The sequence below is a fragment of the Morone saxatilis genome, unplaced genomic scaffold (genome assembly GCF_004916995.1).
Source record: "Morone saxatilis isolate NCDOM2014 unplaced genomic scaffold, NCSU_SB_2.0 Contig5, whole genome shotgun sequence".
In the NCBI taxonomy this organism is placed as follows: domain Eukaryota; kingdom Metazoa; phylum Chordata; class Actinopteri; family Moronidae; genus Morone; species Morone saxatilis.
Genome location: NW_023340095.1, coordinates 6,349,492 through 6,367,809, shown reverse-complemented (window position 1 = coordinate 6,367,809; position 18,318 = coordinate 6,349,492). Strand labels below are relative to the sequence as shown.

Sequence of the window (18,318 nt, the reverse complement as noted above, 5' to 3'; positions counted from 1 at the left end):
TGCACCTGATGTTCTTCACCCCATATAATCCTTTAGGGTTTGCACTGTTGGTCAGACAAAACAAGCAATTTGAAGATGCTACTTATAGATAATTGGCAGATTAATTAGTAATGAAAATAATCATTATTTGCAGTCCTACAATAATTATGTCTCACTAAAATCATCATGCAATGCTGATTGTCCTTTAAATTAGTGAAAGAAGCACAAACAAACAAGACACATTAGTTTTATTTATATTCTCTTTAATATATCTTAAAAAATGGATATACAATCTGAGAAAGAAAACGTTGAGGATTTGAAGAAGAACAGGTTGTTAATCTTCCTCTCATGGCCCAAAGATGGAGTTAGCCCAAGCAGAGATATTCCCCAATAACATCCTGGGGGGAAAAAAACAAAAACAAAACACTGCTAACTGCCAAATTAAAGGACGTATGACAAGCTGTCCAATAGGAAGCTAAAGTCAGAGTATTAGTAAGGCTAAGATTAAGTACAGAGTATTGGGCTACCATATCCCGGAGGCAACTGCTACCACGACAAATAACTGTCATGGCGATCACACAGGATGGCTTTATATTAATAGGCAGTTACATTAGCCTTTAAGGTTTGAGTGGACCAACACCAGGCTGGAAAAAGCCATGGAACGCCCACATTCACATCTGCTTTCATTGGACCTGGTATTTGTCATATTCTCAGGTCCTTTATTTTGGCAGAAGCCAGTGTCGTCTGTTGTTCTGTTTACTTTCACCATGAAAACAGTAATAATTCGAGCTATTGAACCCTGGGCCAGAATAACAAAGAAAAGAGGGAACCAGAGCATGCTAACAAATCACATAATTTCAACATGTCATACTGTAACTGCCCACACACACACGCACGCACGCTCACTCACGAGCGCTCAACAAGCACAAACTCTCGCACGCATCACACACATCTCCAATGTAAAATTTCACTCTTCGACAACTACATTTCTGACATCCTTATTAAAATGCACCACTGGCGGATCACATAGACTTTGCCTCATGCAGACGTGTGAACACAAATCTGAATGGAGAGAAAGAACAGTCTTAAAATTCAGAGATACGACTCACACTGGAGGCACGGCGCTGGCCAGGGCCGAGCAAAGCACGCGCATACGGACGCCACGCCCTCACTGCCTAACTGAGTGACAGTCTCTTTCTTTCTCTCTATAACACACACACACACAAACACAAAATGACCATGTATTTTATGGCCAACATCCACAATAGCAGAGGTTCCTAAAGACAGTTTGAGGTTATCTGGTTAGCTCAATATTAGCAGAGCTGTCCCGCTGTGCAGTGCACCTCATCACCTACTCTAGTCAATGTATGAGCTTCAAGTACCACACATACTTGATGAAAAGAAAAGAGTAGTTTCGTGTGAAAACCAATATGCTTACTCACTTCTTTAGCTAGTCAGCTTGCTATCTGAGCGCCTTCATGAATCTCTGCTACGGACTTCTCAAAACACATCCAGACAGTAAAAACATAGAGTCCATACACACATAGAAAGAAAGAGAAAACTGAGTACTGTCCTTTTAGAAAGACACACTCCACATGTCAGCTTGGGAAATCTCCCACAGAGGGGAGTGAGAGGGGATGCATCGTGCAGTTAGAAAGTCTTGGGACAGCTCAATGTATTTTATTCCATACTGCAGCACACTGATAATAAAATGAAACAATGACTGTGAGGTTACAGGGCTGACTTTCTGCTTTAAGGGTATTTTAGGGTATTTTAAGGTGTTCACATCCACGTTGGGTGAACAGTGTAGGACTCGTAGTAATCCCCAGATTTTAGGACAATGATCCTGAACATGCAGACCAACGATATATGGCTCTGTAAAGCCGAGCAGAGCTGAAGATTCAGATGATAATTCTCTGCAGGTTCAGCACTGCAAACAAACCCTGTTCGCATTGTTTGATACAGTGTCATTCTAAAGATATCTTTGTCCATTAAACCCGGGGGACTATGAACAAAAAAAGAGCAACAATTCCTACACTGTTTTATTTGTTCTGGATGTAAAATTAAATCTAAATCTGTCCTTTAAACTTGGAGACATTGCTTAATTTTAAAGGTCCAGTGTGTAACATTTAGGAGGCTCTAATGGCACAAACTGGATATAATATTCATAGGTATGTTTTTATTAGATTTCAGAATCACCTGAAAATAAGAATCGTTGTGTTTTTGTTTACTTAGAATAAGCTGTTTATATGTATAGACATTGAGGGTCGCCTTCCGTGGAGTCCTTCCTGTTGAAACGCCATGTTTCTACAATACAAACACTGGCTCTACATTGGGGTGTTTGCGTTTTTTACACGTTTCTCAGCCGGCGTAGTTTCTCCTTCGTGTTTGGAAGGGACGGGTGAAGTGACAGAGTTGCGATCTCCAATACACCGCTAGATGCCACTAAATCTTACACACTGGACCAAATGTGCACAGGTACAGAGCAAACACACCAAAAATGTGTCACTGTCGCAGTACTTTCTGACTGCACTGTAAGTACAAATAAACCTCTCAATCCTCAACGGGAAAAAGTGCATGTGGTTGTGTGTGTGTGTGTGGGTGTTCGTGAGTGTGGAACAGAGACAGATGGAGGGAGGACAAAAAAGGACAGTGAGGAGAGGAAGAGCAGGGGCACAGAGACAAAGTGAAGCTGAAAACAGTACAATACATTTGGCTGTGGTTTTAGTAGTCGTACTTTATCCCACTTGGAGCTGAAAACACACAGAAGCTCTGCATGTGAGCTTTGTGTGTGCGTGTGTGCACATGCAAGGAGAATGACAACAGAATGGGACAATGTGGCCATTCACATGCTGTCTAGTGGGGCTGTGTATGCATGTATTCACCTTTTTACTACAGGATGTGACACTGTGTGTGTCTATGTATGTGTGTAAATGTTGTGAACTCACATGCATTTTCTCTTTAGCGACACAAACATGGCAGGCACTGGAACAGAGAACTGATAGTAACAGATATTATTTCTCTTGATTAGACAGCTGAATGTGACTTCCTTTAATGCTTTTTTTTTTTTTTTGCGCCGGTCATCATCACACCTAATCCCTTGCCATGACGTTGCCATGGCTCGTTTCCAGACAGGTTTAGTGAGGCGGCGTCATTCAGTGATCTTGCCACAACGAACAGACATTGTGGTCATTGCAACACTCAATCGATTAGGATAATTAAAGCATATTTTTCTTTTGTATGCAAGCCCTTGCTCAAACGCATAATTTTGTTTCTTTTTTTATTTAGTTTCTGCAATGTGGAGTTTATTGCAACTGGGTGAACAGCAGGGCATGGGTGGGGCTGTGATGGCGAGAGGAGGGGAGTGGTAAGAGAGAGACCCAGCTGTTGATTCACACACGTAGGGTGGGGATGGAGTTGGCCAAGATAAGCAGAGGCAAGGTAGAGCAGTTTGGTTGGTTGGTGCAGGCTGATGTAGGTAGCCGATGCTTCTATCATCTGGCGTAGTGCTTGATGTAATCTTGAACCTTATTTCGGAAATCCTCCTGGATTGGAGACAGGCAAAGGTAAAGAGAGAGTGTGAGAGTTATTTCGAAAAGCCAGACAAACAGACAGTATATTTAACATTTAGACCTGGCCAATTCACCAATTACCACTTTGAGTATAGCTATGCCTAACTTACTGCTCATATGCTACTGAAAGAACATCTACAAAGACATAATAAACAGGTTCAAATGCACCCAAGATGCACCAGGGCCCATTTCAGGTGATGTGACACACACACACTGGGGCTACCAGTTAGTCTAATGTAAACAGATGCATACTCCCCACCACCACTATTTAGATGTACAGTAATAGATGCAATGTGTTTTCTGGCTGGCCAGTAAAGGTGCTCTGATATGAATCGACTGTATGTATGGATGCAATTTTCTGTCCCGTTACTAATTTCAGTATCAATATTGTCAATATCGAATACCTCATAAGAATCTGATAATATCCGATAACTGGCATATAGTGATAAATAAGGCAATATTACGTGACTGTGGCAATCAAAACAAATCTAGTTTGCGGCCCTCTGACTTTCCCCTGTCAAACCCCTTCTGGTCATGTGTGCCCTCTCCTCCCCTTCCCATGTTTACTCTCGTCTTCATCATGTCCCTCCTGGTTGTGCTTGGCTTATTTCCACCCTCATCCACCATCCATCCCTCCATCCTGTAACCTCCCCTCTGCCGCTCCTTTGACCCATCCCTCCTGGTTACATCAAGCTCTGTGTGACCTCTACTCTCCAACTGCCCTCTTTCCTCTCCTCGGCTCTGTCCATCATTTCGGGTCCTCCATGTCTTTCTCTTCAACAACTTGGACTGCTGAAGCCGAGACACGCTTGATTTAACTTAGTCTGCTTGTGCCTACACCGTCTTCATATTTCAGCCAAACTATTGTTTAATACATTAGGCAGAATACATTACAGTACACACACACCAATACAATTGAATTGTTGGAATCAAAGACTGCTTTAATTTGAGCTGAAGCAGCTTTCCTTTCTGAAAGGATTTCCTTTATTCTCTCTATACCAGAAAACTTAGAAAAACTGCACACACTATCACAGCTAAGGAGACATTCTTTACTGTGATTTATTATGATTTATTATTGGCAATAGTGATTAATAAATAAAAAAATAAATCAAAAAAATCAAAGCACCCATAGTCATGTAAAGAACTGTATTACCTATGACTTCCATACAAAGATTGCAAAAGCAACTCATATACAGTAGCTTCTGAATGTGGGGTGGAACACCAGTTTATGTTTTTTGTTGCCACAAGAAGACAAAAGAAACAAGACAGTTTTAAATATTTTTTTCCCAGTGCACCACAAAGTCACTCCAGACAATATGTACTTGGGCTGAAATGCTTCACTCATGCATGTTTAATTGCTTCCCACATCTCAACTTACTATTCACCTCACAGAAATACACTAGAATATTTAACCAGGTTATTTGTGGCTAAATTAGAAGTGTGCTGCACATACTCAAGAGGGATTTCACACTTCTCCTTTGCCAGCCCACCACCTCTTTTTAGGCCCCCTCTTTTGTGTCCTGTTCTTTCCTTGGTACCCCTATCATCCATCAATCACTGCAGAGGTCTAAGCCATTAAACGCCATCACGCTGCCTGAGTCACGCTGTCCAACATGAAATTTCACATACAATTGTCCCATACGGACATCAGTGCACTGATTTACGCCACAGTTCCAGTGGTCAGTTAGTCACACACAAATTGGCTTGTTGTGGAGTGAGAGACAGAAAACGTGAGAAAAAACAAGAATGCAGAGGGAAGGAAGAAACAGGAGATTGGAAGAGAAGGATACAGAAAAAAGAGGCCATGGTCTGTGTCTGTGTGTTGTGTGTGTGTGTGTGTACAGATGACAGACAGGAATGTTGAAAAGCTGCCAGCGACAAAAACTCCAACAGTGATGACAGCAGTTTGAGTATCTGTCCCCAGAGGGATGATGGATTGGTTTTATTGCTGCTGAGGGATCTCTCTCCCTCTAGGCTCTATTTTAATGCCACAAGTGCAATGACCAGTGCAAACGGTGGGTTTTGGTTGCACGGACTGCGTAGGTATCTCCAAGCACACATGCTATTTTGGTTTATTTAGGACAGGTGAAGTGGCACTATGTGCAAAAAGCTAGACTTAACAAATGAAGAGACAACTTCTTCAGAAACGGCTGCTTTAAATTAGACTAATATTCTACCACTGGGTGCTCAGAGATGCTCTCTTTATGTTTAAGCTGATAATAACCTGATTTGATGTAATTTGAAAAGCCAATGGTTCAAATGATTCAATAATTCAATAATCTTTTCATACTTTGAGGTCAGAGGCAAAGCGCATAATCCAAGCTGTGAGCAATGTGCACACAAGGTGAAATTTAAATACTGTCAAATAAAACCCTCAAAGCAACTAACACATTAACTTGAAATAATAAGAATAACACACTGAAAGTTTATTTCAGTTGAACTGGTAATAAAAACAAAACCATGAGCCTGTTGAAGTTGCACAAAGGGAGAATCACTTCACACAACTTAAATCCGATCTGAAAATATGAGAGTCTTCAGCCATGCTGGCGGCAACATGCCAGCTTAGTTTTGCAGCTATTGGATTATAAACCGAAGTATATGACATTGTTGGATATAGAATTGAATTGTACAGAATTTTGGCCCGATAATGGCGCAAGACTGAAAGTTACGGGATGGTGAAAGTGATTACAATTGATCCTGAGGGTGGCATGAATGTCAAATTTGATGTAACTCGATCCAATAGTTGTTACATTTTACTGGAAGAGTGAAAACTTTGGCCTGCTGGTGGCAGTCAGAAGATTACCAAAGTCCCTTAAATTCATCCTCTGGGAACCATTCATGTCTGTACAAAGTTTCATGGCAATCCATCTGATAATCGTTGGGATATTTCAGTCTGGACCAAAGAGGTTGCCCAACAGACAGAACGACTGCCATTCCTAGAACCACGCTGCACACACGCATAAAAGCTTTTGCACACTTCTCACTTCTAATGCCTTTAAATTTTGTTAGTCCTGATGGCACTTTGCATTTCAGAAATGTGAGACCCATTCTGACTTACAGTAAGACTGACCTGATTGAATATTCACAGATATCAATATCCTACATTTAAAAAAAAAAAAATTTAAACTAATTATGCAGAAACACGGTCAATGACCAGAATTATTTCCATCTGTCTGTCTCAAGTTGTTCTGTGTAAAATGGACACACTTGAAAATATGGGATATTGGTTCATCTGTCCCTCTTCATCTGTGTTTTTGGCATCTTTTGTCTATCAAGCTGTCTCTTAAGCTTCTATAAACACTTAAAACAGATACACATACACATAGTTTGCCACAGCATGACATTTAGTGGAAAAGGTTTGGCAGAATTAGGTCTGCAGGATGCACAGACACCAAAGAGGGGGTGAAGTTAAACAAACAGTGGGGAGTATCTTAAAATATGTGAAATGTGAAAAAAAACAAAAAAAAAAAAAAAACATCTCACACCAGTTTACCAGATAAATTCACATACATACAACTTTGTTAGGCTATAGCTTACTCTTCTTTTTGGCTCCATTTCACCCGTGGAAGGCAATTAACTCTCCTGTCCTCCAGCAATCTGTACAGGTGCTCACACTATGTTCCACTATCGGAGGTAAGGGGATGCAAATGAAACCCTGTGGGTATCAATGGCTAATTTAAAATCTGCCAAAAGTTGAAACTAAGCAACGGAAATCCTCAGGATGAATTAGGCAAACAGAAAGAAAGACGAGAGGTTAGGTGTGAACAGGGAAAGGGAGAAACGGAATAGAGAAGAGAGAGATGATGAGGGATGAAGAGGTGTGGAGAACACCCAAAGGTCCCAGGGTGTTTTCACACTTTTTGAGAAATGTTGATATTTCTGTGAGTTTTGTAAAGATGTCGTTTTGACATCATTTGCTTTTGTGTTGTTGCCGATTTTTAATCAGCACTGGACTGGCCATTCATTTTGTCATTAAGCTTTTTTTTGTCCTTTCGGGTCTCCTAACCCACATAGATCTCAGTTTTCCTGTGTCCAGCATACTATTTCGGAGCAGCCTCTCATCTTCAACCAGAGCCAAAGCAGTCGCTATCGCCTGTCCATTTATATATACATATATATTTATATATTTAAATAAAAGGTACGGATATGTGCCTTTACTTCATAGCTAAATCAAAGGACAAGTAATTTGGTGGTTGCCTTGCAACAATTTAAAAAAACCCATACCGCACTGCTCTTTCTTAAATGTGGGCTTCAACACAAAAAAAGGCAAATGTGCCTTGTGTTTGCAACCTGCAAAACGAGCTCTGTCTGATCAGGGCCTCAGGTGTTAATAGCGACAGAGCCCGAAGCATTCAATTTCATCTTTCAACAGCCATACAAGCAACAGTATGAGAGGGAGTGCAATACCATCACAGATAATAGTAAGGCTATACCAAATGTCCTTTTTTTAACCTTTAATGCTTCTATTGAGGTTTTTTTAAATGAAGTCATCATATTTTATGTAACACCCTGTTAATACAGGAGTGTGTGCCTCGCTTTATGTGCACCAAGTGGGAGAGCAAACAGTTTTTTGGCAGCAGTGAAAATGGTGTTTTTGAAAGGATAAACTCCAACAAATATGGACTGAAGGAAAATATTTCATTAGATAAAAATAAAATTTTGGAAATTATTACATCTCTCTTTTTCCAATAAATTTGACAATAAACTGTGCAGAAAGACCTACTTTAAATCATGACGAATACAACGTGCAAAACATTTTATTTGAATGTCACTTCAGTTGAGAATGCTAATGTCAATGTCAAAGTTACGAATGAAGCTTCAAACTATTCGGCACAGCCCTACATAATAGCACAGCTGAGATGCTATCACAGGCATGAGTCTGAAGGAACAGGACGATTACTGTGACACGTCAACACCGTGAGGGAGTCACTGTCTGTCCCAAACATACTTCAGGAGTGTGGATGCATAAGCACCAGTTGGAGAAAGAATAGGATGGGGTTGTTGTGACAAGGAGTTAAGATTTGCCTCACCTTCCTTCTTAATTTGCATTGCTCTCTGTCACAATTTGCATGAACAATACCATGGACCCAGTGCTTCCTGAAAATCAATTAGTTTGGATTTGTCCTCCACTTCATCGAGAGTTGGGGAGAATTGTAAGGTATATGGGACAACAGGATGTCATGAATAAATCACTAAAGAAAAGACTATCCAAACAATTTCCTTAACAGAGCACTTAACATCAGATGCCAGACTTCCCTCTGTATGCTATTGTTGGCCTGACGTTCTTGTTATTCACTCCCTCGCTGCCACAACAGAACTGTGACACTAAACTAACAGAATGGGTACACACCATAATGAGGTGACTGGAGCAACATTTTACTGTATAATTTATATGTTGACCTCACTAGATGTGGCATTAATGATCACTTACTTTGCTGTGTTTGCTACTGTCATACTGTTTGGCAGCTTTGACGTTACTATGATGAGATCAACTTGCATATATAACATTGAAGGACTCATCCAAGCCTTAACACACTTACACAGATTGTTACCGCATAATTATCATTATCTCGCTCATTATAACACACTTGCTATAGAGTGCTGCAGGCATGATGTATGCATCTTTATTTTTGTATGCCAACCTGGAAGTTGGCATCATCCTGGTTTCTTCGACAAAAAGCAAATGGGATTTTCCCACTGGATTTTCGATTGTTGCAGAAAATAAGCTCTGTGGCAAACAGCGCTTTATATTTACATGTTTTGTTCAGCAAGATAATCTCAAATAAACACCACTTGGTATGCAGAAGTAAAAAAACGAACCACACCATAGTCGCATGACTTCAACGTCACCACCACTAAACTTCCAACTTGCAATTAAATTGTATAATTAAAATGTACAAGCAGTACAATTTGAAGTTTTTAAGAGTGCAAGGTCTGTGTTAACCACAGACCTTATTTCAGGCATCTAACCAAACACCCAATCAAAAAAAATAAATAAATAACTCTGTGGCGAAGGAACTAGAAGTGCTAAAATGCTAACTCGGTTTTGGGTTTTAGGACTCATTCCTGCAGCACTACAGAGCTGGAGTTAGTAGGGAGGCCATAATAAGCATGCTGCTACATTTGGAGACATCTCTCATTATGTATTACAAAAAAAAACTGCACAAACCCCACCGAATGTCACAGTGACTGTAACAGCAAGCCTAAATGATCAGGTGACTGATAAAAGTGAAAAACATGAAAATGAAACTATATTGATAATCATCTCATGTGACCCGGAACAACCTTGATGACTAATGGGATCCTACGGGGCTACAGCAACCACTCCTCAGGGGAGAAAGCTAATAACAAGGACAGAATCCAGATTGCTGTAAATGGTGTGTGTGTGTGTGTATGTGTGTGCGCTTGACATGATTGACTATTGATTGAAAGAAGAGACTAAGCCACTTGAGATACCTGAGGAAGCAAGAGAGCGAGAGAGATAAAGAGAATCAATCAATGTAGATGTAGAAGATTTAGTATGCAGAGGGGGACGATGGGATGTGAGAACTCTGGGAACAAACCCTCCAAGGACCCTGTCACTCTGTCTGCTATACTAGTAGTCAATATCCCATTACTGTACACCGCAAAAAATCTTCTGCATTATGTCCGAGATACACTGGCACCAATATTTCATTGTACTGCAGACTTCTGAGCTCTTCTGCTTTCTGGCAGTTTGGCCTTTTCAACCATTTTATAGACATTTGACATTTAAATAAAGGCGCATGTGTTCATGCTGCTGGGTGGTGTGTGAAGTCGATGTGCTTCAGTTCACACCATTCAGTTTCCATACCTGCTACCAGCTGTTTGTAGTGTGATCATTATGAACATACCGCACACTCAGATGCTGTGTAATATAGAAATGAGACACAGCAAATGTTTCCAAATAAGGGAAACAGACGCCAAAAATGTTAAATGCTTAAAACAAATCCTTTCCATGATATGGAAAAGCCTAATTAGTATTATTTAGTTAAACAAAGTCTCTCCTGAGGATTTCAAGCTGTCACAGGCTGTGAGCATTTCAAAGCTTAGTATTCATCAGCAGTCTTCACAAAGCTTCAAACTAAAAGTACTAAAGGAGTCACACAGACAAAGAGGGTGAAACAAACCCTGGACATCAGTCCCAGGATGTACTCTGATTTCAGCCCGACAGCCTGCGATGTCAACTACGAGTCCTTATCAGAGGGTTTGAGAGATATCAGGGTTACTAACACTAGTGTATGGAATTAAAACATTTCAGTATTACACAAATATTCAAGTACATGTAAACACAGCTAATGCTGGAGCTTGTTAGCCTATTCCATTTCAGTGTCATCCTTACTAACTGTGTTTATTATAGAGGTGTCACAACCAACAATGGTACAATACAGGCACCAAGTAACAATACACACATACTACACAAACACACACACACACACACTAAATTGCCCATGAGGATGCTTCCTTTCAGCCACTTTAACCAGCAAATGTATTCAGAGAGCAGCCACAGGAGGAGTTCCACTTCAAAAGCCTCAACACACACAAATACACACGTCCATGTACACAAGCATGCATGTGCGCTGACACAAACACACACACACACACACACACACACTCCCACAGCTCCACCTACTCACTGCTGAAGTTGATTACAGCAGGCTGTGACTCAGTGGGAGGGGGGTCATGGATGGATGACTTTGTGTTTTCAGTTGTTGTGACTCCAGAGAACCACAGCAGTACAGTACATTGGAGCCGCACCAAAACTTCTAGAGAATGTATTTTCATTCAACATTATTGAATTTTGACAGCTGATATTACAGTTGCCCAACAACAGCAAAATGGCGATGACAGCGCCTCCGCTAGAACAGGTGTCTGAAAATAAAGGTAGAGAAGTGTGCCTTATGTTTTGAAACTTGTAGGACCCCAGTGCTTGTTTGATCTGTTATTAATCATCATCATCATCTTGTGTCATCTCTAACAGGTGTAGAGCCGCACATAGTAAGGGGAGTGTAGTTCTTAGTAACTAAAAGTTTCCACCTGGTGTATTTTTCCACCTATTAGTGCGGTATGTGTGCAAGATTGTGTGCATGCAGGAAATATCACAATGCAGTTAAAAAAGTCTATTAATGCACTTCTGTAAGCATGAAACACATTATGTGTGTGCGTGTGTGTCTACCCAAAGCTAAATCACTAGCAGTAATTCATCCAATTCATGCTGTTCTTTATGGTTTTGGTTCAATAAAAAATGTATCTGGGCTTCTGACACCACAAACTGAAGACTTTGTTCTATTTACTTCATGAAAGGCTCCAAATTGACACTCTCCTCCTACACCTGAGACTACTGACTCATCTAAACAATCGTAACCCGGTCCACAAACCAGCAATCATTTCATGCACACTCACATTTCCCTTAGATACACTTTTTCGCATCTAATGGGGTCATATGGCAACCATTATCATGCACTGCTGGGTAGACTGCGATGCATCATGGGAAAGGGTATGTGCAATGCGCCCAAGGTCAAATATTGTACTTGAAAATGCTTTCAGCTAGCCTCAACTCAGCCTCAACTAACAACTATTTCCCTGGTCAGAAGGCTCCCGGTAGAGTTCCGTTGGTTCGGTTGGCAATTTAGGAAAGTAATTACTGTAAGCACAACACTGAGAACATCGTTTCTCCACACTTTTTAACACTGCCTGATGTACTGACAAAGAACTGAATAGACGTTTCGAAGAGTGGATACACAAGACAGAAATGAATGGGAGAGGGCAAATGGGGAGAGACAGAGGTAATAAGTTACAATCAATTAGCCAGTGTGCCTATCCTTAGAGACATCTTGATTATCTGTTTTGCTAAGAGAAAGGCTGGCTAAAAACTCTTTACTGTTAAAAAAAGACACACACAAACTCCCATCCATGCATGCAGATGTATGCACATACATACATCATCACTCACACACGGTATACATATTGCCAAGAAAAGACCAGTGAGTGAGTGTGGGAATTCCGGTTTAGTGTGCTAATTTGACTTACAAATTGTAGAGCCTGCTGTCTACTGCAGAGGCAGAGAATTAAATAGTCGTGCTTGAACAAGTGCTTTTTTAAAAGAAAAAAAAAAATATGCACCATATGCACCAGTTCAATGCATACAGCTCTTGAATATAACGTCACATCCATTCTCAGCTCAGAAAAGCTGCTGCTCACTCTTTGTCTTCAGCCCACTCTACCAGAGTAAAGCCCTCTCAGCTGAATATAACATTATTCCACCCACAAAAAGCAAGTAGTTCACACAGGCTTCACTGAGAGCTGCAGAAGGAAATATCGTTTGTGCAGCAGGTGTACAACAACTTGTCTGAATACATCTTCTATGCGAGTTATCAACAGAAGCAAGGTTATGAATCTAGTATGGAGAATATAATCACATCTGGCACACTGCGAGGAGGCTTCACGGCTGAATCACCTGCATGTCAACGACTAAAGTCACTGTTTGCACTAAATGTATGTTTGATGATGAAACAGAATTAAAGATCAAGTAAGAATAGCCTTGAATGTGTCACTAATTGTCTTGACATCTCAAGGCAGTGAAACTTCACCTTGTCTCTCAAATGGTGTTCTGCTGCATCAATGTTCAACGGGTCATCAAAGTTCAACAGGTCCTGGAGCAGAGGAAGAGAGAGACAAGAACACTGAGAAAAAAAAGGTACAAAGATAAAAGGCAAAAACAGTAAAGAAACACGAGGAGTCATCTTATTAGAGAACTTTTCAGGGTTTAATACTTCTGTCTGCGGGTAGAATTTTGTAGCTGCTGAGGAAGTTATTGCCCACTTCAGCACTATTCGCTGTCTGCAATGTCACCCTGGATTCTGCAACTTCGACAAACAAGACAGCATAATTATGCTGTAGCCTTGGAGATGCCATGCACAACATGTGATTAGAGAGATAAAAGGGAGGATGGCCTGAGAGGTTGTTTCCTGATTAAGAGGTAAGATTTAGGGCATGACCATGCATCAGTGCAGATTACCACCACCATTATCATCATAGACGCAGTGCTGACCTCGGGGTAAGTGTGGATGCATTCAAAATGTAATCGATGATGGATTTATGCAAGCTTGCAATAAGCAATGCTTTGGACTAAACTAAATAATCTGATTACTTTCAGCTGCTTACTTGCAGCTTGCTTTGACATCCAAAATGTTTAAATAATCTATTGAAAAACTATTTTAAAAATTATTTTGATATTTAAAAGGATGCTTTCATCTTTTTTTTTTAGCCTATTTGAATATTCTTTTGAACGTTTAATTTTCTGTCATTTTAATTTGTAATGAATTACTGTCGAACTATGAGTATACTTTCAAGACACGGCACAAGGGGACGTCTGGAAGCAGCTGTGGATGCATTTCCACCAGCAAAATGTGTAATCATATATATTCTTGTTTTTATTTTCATATCATTTCTGTGTTCTTCATAAGGAGAAAGATTATTCGCCATGATTAAAAACTGGTTGTTTCACAGCTGTTAAGAGAGATACACACTGGCCTTGGTTACTCTGATCTGAGATTGGACAAATGGCATTGGCGAAACCTACATACAGTAAGCAATTTAAAAAATTTTATTTAATTTTATTTGCTTCGAGGGAACCAACGTTCAGTTAAGAACTTTGATTCAGTTCAATCATTTCTGTTAAAGGAGGGAAACAAAACAACTGATTTTAGGGACAACTGTGTACAAACATACGTTTAGCATGAATGTTATGTACTCGTCATTTACTCTGTCACCGTATTGACAAATCAAAATATATTTTAAAAAATATATAATCTACTTTAGTTTCTAACAACATATCCAAGTTGATTAGGTAAAAACAAATAAAACTTACAGTAAACAAGGAGTTCAATCCCCAGACCACATCCTAGAAAAAAACAAATGAAAACAAATTAATGATCAAATAGTCAAATGGTATCACAGTTTGAATATAAATTAAAACATACACTCGTGTTACAAGTGAAATAAATTCTGTTTAGTCTCATCATTCGTAACCAATGTTTTTGGATTCATGTGCAGTTTTACAATATGTAAACTTCTGGATGTTGTTATAACTTAGCAGCTGTATATTCAAATGCTGGTCATGAGGAAAAAATTCACTAACATCACACCACAGCTACAATATAAAATGAATGCAATCGCAATCATCATCAATTTACTATAATACTATATATTTATATGTCCACCTAATTAAGCTTGATTGTCGCAAAGCAAATTAATTAAATGCAAGCTCTCAGTGGCAGCTACTCTTCTATGTACCACAAGCATAAAGTCTCAATGAAACCATATACAGACAAGTAAAGTAAGTATAGTAACCACCATATACAGTAAACATTTCCCTCTGCAATTCCCCTTGAGACAAAGTAGTAGCACGGCAGTACAACAAAAGATGCAAGTCCAAAATCCCCAAATCCCTGAACTCTTTAATGGACATGCAGGGTATGACTAGAGTAGGTTTGGCAGTAGCTAGAGACTGCACAGTTCTGTGTGTGGAAAAAGACAGACAGCATCGTAATTGCATTTCATCACTATAGCTTTCGACTTTCATTATCCCACTCTTTCTGCTTACAGGAACAGTCAAGTGAAATCCAACTGAGAACAGCAGAGACACAGTGACAGTATAACAATGGAAGACATCACACAAGACCAACTAAAAAAGGGAAGCTTTATGTCACTGGGTGCTGCTGCTTTCAGGGCTTCCTTTCAATTATCTTCCGCTCATTCCACACACACACACACACATATATTTATCCCATTTAAATAATGAAACAGAGCTTTGAACCTTGAATATTTAAATAAACAAGCAACTATTGGACGATTGTTTTTTTTCTGTCAAAAAAAAAAAATCTTGAAGAGAACTGCAGCCTGAACTGACTACAAAGAACAAGTTATTGTTTTTTCTCCATCGTCGTCTCCTCTGTATCATGGTACACACTAACAGGTTTACCAGACCCAGTAACTGTACATCATTGTGTTATTTTATTCTTGGTCAGCTAAAGCCAAACTATTACCAGCTATTATTACAGCTAGCCTTTATATGGCTAAAGGTGGCACGGTAAACTCTTTTCCAAACTTAATTTGGTTTATTTCACAGGATGTCAGATTAAGTGCTGGTATATTCACTGCAGTTTGTGAGTTTGCTGTTAGCATATGATCGCAATATTTAAAATGGTGACATTCAAAACAAAGACAACACAAACCCTGATTGCACTAAACATTGAAAAAAGTATGTAAAACTGGCCTAAAGCAATAATAATAAAAAAGGAGATGTTTGTTTCCTAGATCCCCCAGTCATTAAAAGACCTCCCATCCATCAGTCATGTACAAACAGTAGTCTAACTCATTAAATATTTTGTTTGTGTTTACTGGAGTACATAATAACAATGTGTCCCAAATCCACACAACACACTTATTTTATTCACTATGTATTACTAATCATCAAAGCACACTGCTCCTCCATTTTCTTGGTTCATTGGGGGAGAAAAATTTACATAAACTCAAAAATCGGCCGTATTTGGATTGCTTACTATCTGGTTTGAGCATACTTTATGCACTTTTCCACCCTACATACTAAAAATCTGCTGAGAATCAGTATGTTGTGCGGATTTGCGACACAGGAACTGTGTCATTTATTTCTCTGCAGGAGTGTTTTCAGATAGTGTGGCCAGCAATGGATATTGTGAATCAGTGGCTGTGGCTCCTGGCTACTTCTGATTTTTGGAGCCTAGAGAGCAAATTGTACCTTAAAAATAAAGAAATGGTTATGACATGATTATTTACAAATTAAAATCAGAAACATTTTTTATTGTCCCAGACCGGATAATCAGAATTTAAAGCAGCTCCAATTCCCATTTCTCTTCAAGGATCTGTCTGTTCCTTTGGAAACAGTTGTATAATTAAGGAAACTCAGGTATCTGTAGCTCTGGTATTGTTGTAGTTTCTATAGTTGCCATGGTCACACGGTAAGGTGCATTGTGAAGTTGAAAAAGCTAAACTTAAGATAAACTTTGGATGCTGTGGCACTGCTGTGTGCGTTCACAGGAACAGCTGGTGCCCTCCTTCTCCTTGCCGTTGCCATCAACCTCAGGGGTACGGCTGCTGTTGCGTCTACAGTGTAAACAATTGAGGAAGCGACAGTGGCAACAGCTTGCTGTCTGAAAGCACCTTAATAGCTGAGGCGCATACTATATAAGTGCAGCATCCTTGATTCGATTACAGCTGAAGTCCCCTGTTGCAAACCCACCACACAGTGCTTCGCAAATTTACATTGTGCTGAATTTACAATATAAGCCATTATTGAATAATAAGAAAAAGTTTTTTATTTATTTATTTTATGTGACATTGTGTGCGTGTGTGTGTGTGGGCTGAAGTGGAGAAGAGTGGTGACCAGTGAAGAGGGACATCATCACCCACTCAAAAACTAACACAATCCTTTCTGACTCACAGCTTTTGCACTTGCTTTTTCTCACATATTTTTGTGCACTCAGTGACACTCACATGAATCCGAAGCCCAACCACGCTCAGACATATGACCACGTCCACATCTATATTTAACAATGATATACTGCATTTCGACTGGGACCAGGGACACATACATCCACAAGCTATCAGACACAGAACAGGGACAGAAATGGATGGTCATGAAAAAACTGAAATCCAACCAACACATCTGTAAGTAGAGATCTATCCATTCCCTTTAGAGGTGAACTGGATAAGGAAAATAATGTCAGCCTATGTCTGATCATTTCAAGCCATTGCTTCCTTTCATAGTTATTGTGTAGCGACCACTAATCAGATTTTTCAGACACATTGCCACAAAAAGCTGCAAAAATCTGAAAAACTACTGTACATTAGTTATGATCTGTTTGAATTATTTTAACCTATTGGCTTCGTGCCTGAACATCTGTTCAAGGTGCAGAACTGCTCTGTTGCAGTGTAAAATTACTAACAGATGTTTTTGTTATGTTTATTTATTTGTAAGAGACAGTAAGTACAGAAAAATCATTGACAGTTGCAGAAGAAGTGTCCGATATATAAACATAGTCTAAGCTCATTTCGAACACACCGATGAAGTTAAAATGTACCCAGAATTGTGTGCTGTTAAAGATGGTAACTTCCAGTCACAAATATGCATTGTAAATGATTTAAAATCAACTATGAAGGTGGGCAAGTCCAAAGCGTGCTAAGGTTTTCTTTTATAGGCACTGAAGCTCCAGACGTAGCCCCATTTCTGGAAGCCTCACCCTGCTAGCTGTTGACTTTTATCTCAATTTTACAGTGAGCAGATACAGCAGCTTTAATTCATGTATCTGTATAGTGAAAGATTGCACAAATGCATTCAGAGCAATTACATAACAGCTACAATGCCAGAGAGTATGTTTTTTTAAGCCTGACTATGTGCTCAATAGTTAATACTGCTACTATGAACACAAACACACACAAAGATAAGCACCCATGCTGCATGCAAAGCTGATTTTCCTTGCAACTTAGCATCAAGGCCAAGGAAGAAAAGTATTCAAAACAACAAGAATACACAACTGAGACTGGAGACACAGGTACATAAAGACAAGGTGTTCGTGTTTGTTTCAGAGCAAGCTATTGATCATGAATGACGTTTTAGGATTCATTTTAAAACAATGAACATGCTGATACATGACAAGATACAGACTCGGGTGGCCGCTGTGCTGGAGAAGCTCCACTGGTGGATCAAAGT

General features: G+C 39.7%; 1 protein-coding gene across 3 annotated transcripts in view; it reads right to left on the bottom strand.

Annotated features, from left to right (window-relative positions):
• Positions 1–221: 221 nt before the first annotated feature.
• Positions 222–18,318, bottom strand: part of ube2f (ubiquitin-conjugating enzyme E2F (putative)) — a 42,090-nt gene continuing 23,993 nt past the window's right edge. For all 3 annotated transcript variants that reach the window (XM_035676000.1, XM_035676001.1, XM_035676002.1), the window contains 3 exons: positions 14,440–14,472; positions 13,160–13,222; positions 222–3,524 (listed from right to left, as the gene is read on the bottom strand). In XM_035676000.1, the coding sequence (XP_035531893.1) occupies positions 3,474–3,524; positions 13,160–13,222; positions 14,440–14,472 (147 nt within the window). In that variant the 3' untranslated portion in view covers positions 222–3,473. The remainder of the gene's footprint in view (positions 3,525–13,159; positions 13,223–14,439; positions 14,473–18,318) is intronic.